Source organism: Abramis brama, assembly GCF_963993115.1.
Source record: "Abramis brama genome assembly, chromosome: 1".
NCBI classification, from domain to species: domain Eukaryota; kingdom Metazoa; phylum Chordata; class Actinopteri; order Cypriniformes; family Leuciscidae; genus Abramis; species Abramis brama.
In genome coordinates, this window is record NC_139963.1 from 36,010,342 (window position 1) to 36,017,726 (window position 7,385).

At 38.5% G+C, this 7,385-nt stretch overlaps 1 protein-coding gene across 1 annotated transcript; it reads left to right on the top strand.

Moving 5' to 3' along the window:
• Positions 1-66: 66 nt before the first annotated feature.
• Positions 67-7,236, top strand: arpc1b (actin related protein 2/3 complex, subunit 1B). The gene is made up of 10 exons (XM_084086668.1): positions 67-543; positions 1,122-1,197; positions 3,370-3,474; positions 3,565-3,787; positions 5,125-5,232; positions 5,313-5,519; positions 5,608-5,683; positions 5,761-5,957; positions 6,704-6,794; positions 6,905-7,236. The coding sequence occupies exons 2-10, from the start codon at positions 1,134-1,136 to the stop codon at positions 6,941-6,943; spliced, it is 1,110 nt and encodes a 369-aa protein (XP_083942794.1). The 5' UTR covers positions 67-543; positions 1,122-1,133; the 3' UTR covers positions 6,944-7,236.
• The last annotated feature ends 149 nt before the right edge of the window (positions 7,237-7,385 follow it).

Genomic DNA, 7,385 nt, shown 5'->3' on the forward strand with positions numbered 1-7,385 from the left:
TTGTGAATGTCGTCTCATTCTGTTTGATTCAATGCCTTTGTATCACTGAGATTGACTGCCTTTTCCATGCTAACAGGAAACAACTTGGCTTTCAGACGCAACTAGATACACAGCTCTCAGTTTGTAACCCAAGGTTGGGATATACAGTTTTTGATGTAACGGTTTTTGCAAACTATGACCATGCATATAAGGATTCATTCGAAACAGTATTGCTTTTGTTAGTAACTATAAATCAACTGTGCAGATTCAGGGCTTAAAAAGAGCAAGCGTTATTACATGCAACCGAGGAGAATGTGAAGGGGAGTTGAACTGAAAACCCTCCTCACCAGCAGACAGCCGCCCACACAAGGAAGTGGTTATATGCTTCTAACAGGGAAGGGGAAGTAGTGCATATTTGGAGAGAAAAACAACCAAAGAAATACTTTAGTTCATTCAGAGCAAAGCCAGCGTTTGTGTTGACTGCTCAGAGTCCACGAACTCAGGCTTCTGTTGCAGACTTTGTCAACCCCCACCACACATCTCTGTGTTTTTACGGTTTCCCGGGTAAGTAGAATAACATATGGTTTTGTTTATCTGAATTTGGAAGGTTTTGACTGTGCAGCAATCTAGTTTTTGAATGCTGGTATTTGTGCAACCTCACTAACATGCATTAACATGCAGAATGACATCTAGAAAGTAGGTTTCTGTGACTTTTTAGCTGTAGCAAGAGATTTTAGAGGTCTACCTGACATTTAAAACTCATTGCTGCAAACTCCCCCAGCAGAGAGGACCGTTACATGTTTTAAACGGAAACTGAGATAGTTGAGGTGTTTTATGTGTTTTTCTTGTAAGTGGACAACTGAGCATCTGGCTTTGTCACATTCCTTTCTGGTCTGGTTTTAATTTTCTCCAAACATTAAGGGGGAAAAAGTTTGCAGTTACAAAGACAAATGTGACCTACAGGGATTGAAGTCAAAAACAGGAAAGAAAATTAACAAAGTTTTTAGTAGGAAGTTCTACAGTTCTCCATTTTAGTAATGTATGTCTCTATACAGAAGAGTTAGTGTAACCGGTAAATTGGTTTACCTCGAACATCTTTTTTACCATTTCATCTCAAAATTACTTCTATTTTTCATTTGCAGGAAAAAGTAATCATGGCTTATCACAGTTTTCTTCTTGAACCTATCAGCTGCCATTCCTGGAACAAGGACCGAACTCGTAAGTTCTCATACTCCTCGCAGCATCTTTGGAGCAGTTCCCAGTCTCTAGGGCTAAAGATATCCTTCAGCATCTGAACTGTGTAATCTTGTGGGAGAATCATTGCTGAATATACAAATGATTCTGTCTCCAAAGCTCATTTGATCACGAATCAAGTACGTTTTTTGAGGATTTTTTTTCTGAAAAGAGTCTCATGAGACGTGAACAGTGATTTTCATGAACATTTCCTCACAAAGATTGTCTTCAGTTCCTACCCATATTACTTGAATTTTAACTTTTGGTTTTGTAAACCTTCATGTGAACCACCATTTGGCCCTTGAGAGCCCATTAGACCCTTTACTGAATGCTTACATTATTCTGCTGAGACCTGCATTTTGGATGAGAAGCTGCACTTCCTTCTGGGAAAGTACATGGACATACATGCAGCATGCACTCTTGTTTTTATGGTTTTCTGTGGTTTATGATACCAGTTAGAATCCTTCAGCGTTAAAAGTTAAGTGTGGCTGCTCTCAAAAAGCCAAATAAGGACTTTAATGGTTTAATTAAGTTTAAAATCAGTCTGTCTTTTTAAAAAAGCAAAAAATATAAATGTCAAAGTTGTGTCTTTTCACTGCTGCCGCCCTGCTTTTCTTTCCGTGCTGATGAGAGAAGCAGTAATGACTAATTCCCCACAGACTTCCTGTTTTACCATGAATGGTGCTTTGTTGCTGATGTCGTACGTCTTCAGCAGACCGCAGAGCAACAGTGGGGAAATGAGACGACTGAGAATGACTTTTAAGTTTAACTGCTGCTGTTAAAACCATGCATGTTTTCTAGCTCACCTATGAAAAATGTGGGAACACATCTGCTGTAGCAGGAAACAGACACTGTGTCTGAATTCAGCATTAGGCCTGACCCAATACCCATACTTGTAGTCTTTGCTACGTGACACATTATTTGGACCAAGTGTTCAAGTGTTGGTGTGAAGACTGCAAGCGTGTGTAAAACTTCTGATTACCCAATGGCACACACTTAAAAAACTGCAAGTAAAGTTTTTACAGAACTTTATTTACATATTTTGTTTTTCAGTACTTTGCACTTTAAAAATAAACTCTGGGCATGTGAGTTCCTGAACATGATGTGAATGATGGGATACACTTAGCCAGCCTCAAATTCCCCTCAGAAGCAGTATTAGCGATAGTGTGGATTTAGTGAGCATCAAGGCCACTAAATGAGGACTAAATCTTGCGCACTTGCTTCCTGTTGCGTGCAAGTGTCCTCAACTTGCCAAGAATGCAATTGTGGGTATTCGGACGTGCCCATTTTCTTTTAAACAATATGGAGCCTTTTCACAGATTGTGATAATGCATTTTCACAACATCGCAAATCTATAAAGTTTTTAATATTTTAATATTTAAAAAATTTAATACACATTTATAACTCTATACTTTGTGTTCTATTACCCTGGCAGTAAATGACAAAAAATATATTAACGCTGCTGCGAGGGTGTTTCTAATACAACGGCTGAGGGAGTGACAACAAATTTGACATCTTTCTCTGACTGCTTTAATCTCCCTATATTTTTCCCTTCTTTTGGAAAGTCATGGAAACGCTCTCACGGATTTTTTCTTTTGCTATTGGAGCAAACGGAAATAGGCTATAAAAATGATATTTGCTGTCGTCTCCCATTTACCGCTATAGAAGTTTACCAGCTATGGCGACTCACTTCCGCTTCAGAGAACCCCCGTAAATGTGAAAAGGGTCCATTCTGTCTGCAGGATTAAATGCCGAAAAAGAGAACATTTCTCAAGAAAACATGAGCGATGCCTGCCATAATATTAAGGTGTTGTGGGTGGTTGCCATTGTGTTTTTGCAATGATATTAAGGTGTATTAAGTATGAAGGTCTCTCACCACTCCAAAAAGAGCCCACCCATTGGTCCCTATGTAGTCCATTTCAATGGTAGATTATATGATTTTTTGTATGATAGTCAAAAATCCCAATCTTACATTTCAAAGTTTAATAATTAGGTTAAAACCCCCCTAAACCTCAGTAGGCTATGACCAATAGTGATGTTAGCAATTGTTTAAAGTTTATTAGTGGCACTAACAAGTACTAACTTATAAAAAAACATAGTCTGTTATCCAATCCATCAAGCCAAAATACTTTTGTCTTATATTTCTGTCTCCTTTAGAAATAGCACTGTGTCCTAATAACCATGAAGTCCATATCTACAAGAAGGACGGAAGCAACTGGAACAAAATCCATGTGTTGAAGGAGCACAATGGCCAGGTTACTGGTAAGTTTAGAAGATTCATCTGACCTACACGGTCACAGAGCATTGATGTGAACAAAACAATGTCATCCAAGACGTTTCCTCATCAACCAGGCATTGACTGGGCCCCTGAGAGCAATCGCATCGTCACCTGCGGCACCGACCGTAACGCATACGTCTGGACTCTAAAGGGAGACGTATGGAAGCCCACCCTGGTCATTCTCAGGATCAACCGTGCTGCCCGCTGTGTGACATGGTCTCCTAAAGAAAACAAGTTTGCTGTGGGCAGTGGCTCACGTCTGATCTCAGTGTGCTATTTTGAGCAGGAAAATGACTGGTGAGTATATCAGGCAATAGAAATTATATTAAGCCTTTTCTGACAGAAAAAAGCTGATGGTGGTTAATCTACTTATGAGGCAGATGGGCTCTCTCTTATCTTAAAATTACTCTGCTGTGCATTTCTAGTCCTATCATTCTAAACACTGCTTTAATCCGAGGATGCTGGTACTAACCAACAGCGCTGAACCTTTCTCAATTGATTCTTCACTTCCAGGCTCTTCCAAGTGCACCAATGTTGGATTACAGGTTGCACATTACACATTAAATTATAAAACATTATAGCATTGAGGCTTGGATGACTACTCAATGCAATATATTTAAGACATCACAGTTTTGGTTGCAAGCAATCATATCCAAACAACGAGTGTGATATTAGCACTTTTAATACAATTGTTCAATAAACATTGCTAATACTGAATAACTTTTTGCCAGTAGCTGGATCTATTTTTGTTAAAATAGATCTTTAAATTAATCTATTTTAAATGAATCTTTTTAACGAATGATTCTATAACTCACTCACTTGTTTCATTCCTGAACGAATCCGTGTTTTTCAATGAATCATGGTTTAATGACTCAGTCAACCATAAATGCTGAATTTGATACTGCATATTAGACTCTTACTATTTCTGCCATGGAAAAATATGGCAAAAGTAGTATATTAGTATGTGGTTCCGAATTCAGCAACGGTCACTTGTTTAGTTCCTGAAGGAGTCAGTGTTTTTGAATAAATCATTTTTAGTGAATGATTCTATAACTCACTTGTGCAGTGAATGAATGAATCAGTCGGTGCTTTTCAATTTGAAGGCTGCATATTTAGGTTGCCACGTTATCAAGCTCCTTCAAAGGCTGTCTCAATTTGAAGTATCCTTGGAAGGCAGCCATTGTCCTTCATTCGGATTATTTTGAAGGATGCATCAAGCGTATCCTTCACATCCTCCATTCAGCCACAATTCTTTGCACAGATACCAGTTCACAAAAAAAGGAATTAGCGGAAAAGTAATCAGCACAGAGGTCGTCTAATTTCATTGTGTAGTACGAGACCAAAAATGATTTAAGAGATGAAGACATATTTAGTTTTTTTGTAAATTCATATCAAAATGCTAAACTGTACATAATGTAAAACACCATGAGAACACAGACTTTGTATCAATAGGATTCAGTTAGTATAAAGATATTTAATATAAGGTATTTTTGCACAATTAATTTTAATAGTATTTTTGTGCCACGGGGTGGAAACAATGGCGTAGGGAACAGGGACCGCGTGTTTGGGACCCTGTAATATCTTTTACTACTGGGTGTATCTAAGATGCTCAAAGTAATTTCTCATTATTCTAGGTGGGTGTGCAAGCACATTAAGAAGCCCATCCGCTCCACCATCCTTTGTTTGGACTGGCACCCCAATAACGTCCTTTTGGCAGCTGGATCATGTGACTTTAAATGCAGGTTAGGTTGATTCTAATCTGCATTGTAATTTATGAATATGACCGTTATATGAACTTCCTGTCTGTTAAATCCCGATCCAGGATCTTCTCTGCTTACATAAAGGAAGTAGAAGAGAAGCCTGCTCCAACAGCATGGGGCTCTAAAATGCCATTTGGAGAGGTCATGTTCGAATCTACTGGTACTTCAGGTTGGGTGCATGGCGTCTGCTTCTCGGACAGCGGGAATCGCGTGGCATGGGCCAGCCATGACAGCACCGTGGCAGTGGCCGAGGGAGGAAAGACTGCTGTGTGAGGATTGCCTTTCAAATCTAGCCCTCCATATTTTTGCCTTTAAAAAAAATCATATTTACTCAATTATTTCCTTTTATCTCGCCAGCTGCACCAGTCTGTCTTCTGAAACCTTGCCTCTTCTGTGTGTCACTTTCATTACTGAGAACAGCCTAGTGGCAGCTGTAAGTATCTTCAGATGTCAGACCTTGATGCCAAGGTAATCTGTTTAGATTGTCCCCTGATTTTCATATCTTTTCAGGGCCACGACTGCTACCCTGTGTTGTTTGTCTACGATTCAAACAATGCAGCCCTGTCTTTCGGAGGAAAACTTGACGTGCCCAAACAGAGTGCTCAGAAGGGCCTGACAGCCAGAGAACGCTTCCAGAACTTGGATAAGAAAGCCTCTGTAGACAGCAAGGAAGCAGTCCTTGAGTCCGTGCACAAGAACAGCATCAGGTACAGCCTGTTCTTCATGATAAACTTTACAAAAGAGCACAATTTTTAAGCTTTAATTTTTATTTTGAAGCCTAAATTCAATCGACAGAAGTAAAAAACTAAATAAACCAACTACACCATGGTCGAATGACTTCACCGTCACCATCACTAATATTACAATAACTCTTGCAGTCTTTATTTAAAAAAACAAAAAAACATTTACCCTGAAATAATTGTTAGAAAAGCTTGCTATTATAAACACATTAAGGCTATAAATGTTTACCTGTTCTGTGTGATTACGTTTAATGTCCCCGACAACCTCTGTTGCCCCATTGAGCCATTTATTAACAACCTATGTTAACTTGTTAACTTCAGACCTTATTTCAGGCATTTGACCAAAAACCCATTAAAAAAAAACATTGACTTCAGTAAGATAGAACCCGGAAAAAAAATGCTAACTAGTTTCCGGGTTTTGGGCTGCAAAAATATGTCATCCCTGCCGTATACATATCTATGGTCCCTGCAACACTCAATCCACTTATTAAATCCTAACAAATTGTAAATCGACGCAAGGAATGCAAGCAGATTGATTAAGCAGAAGTTGAAATGCCTCGCCCAGTCAGGTTGCGCAAATATATTGCAGTTCAGTTTGATGCAACTAGTGACACTGAAAGTACACACTTCAATATCAAACATGCACCCACAACAATAAACCTATAGGCCTAGATCTATTAATACATTTTGCTGTGTTGTTGTTCACTTCTTAGCCAAATCTCAATCCTTAATGGGGGAAAAGTCAAGTGTGCCAAATTCTGCACCACTGGTATGGATGGAGGCATGGCTATTTGGGATGTAAAGGTAAAACTCGTTGAACTCTTGTGCATTTCATAATCATTATTTAGTTTGTAAGCAGTGGTCAAAATGCAAATGTGCATAAAGATGACTAATTCTGTTTAATTCTGTTTCAGACCCTTGAATCTGCAATGAAAGACCTCAAGATTGTCTAGACACAGAAGACTCCAGAACAAAATGTCTGCGGTTCAAATTGCTTGCTTTTTAATAGGCTAATCCTTTTTAATGCAGCTTTTTAATGTACGTTTTTACAACATTATGTTTTGATGTGTATGAGGTTTAAGGATTTTATACTGATGATTCAGGAAACTGGTTCTGGATGAACCAAAAACAGAATTTGTCTGAATTTATATGCTGGTCATAGATTGCTTTTCTTTGATTAGTGCAGGTACCTTGCATTGGATTTTAATAAACTGCCGTTGAAACCAATAAAGTAAATTTGACTACTTGCTGGAGTTTAACATGCGTTCCTGTGTTAATCCAATACTTTCAGTGCAACTCTCTCTTTGAGTATAATGAACATAAAAGATCAGCACACTACTCTCTAAATTGAATTTAAAATGGAATGGAGAGAAAAAAATCAATTAAGACTTTAAA

Coding starts and splice junctions, on each gene's coding strand:
- arpc1b (XM_084086668.1), top strand. CDS start 1,134: ATGGCTTATCACAGTTTTCTTCTTGAACCTATCAGCTGCCATTCCTGG. Junction 1,198..3,369: donor CTGGAACAAGGACCGAACTC/GTAAGTTCTCAT, acceptor TGTCTCCTTTAG/AAATAGCACTGTGTCCTAAT. Junction 5,684..5,760: donor AGAACAGCCTAGTGGCAGCT/GTAAGTATCTTC, acceptor ATATCTTTTCAG/GGCCACGACTGCTACCCTGT.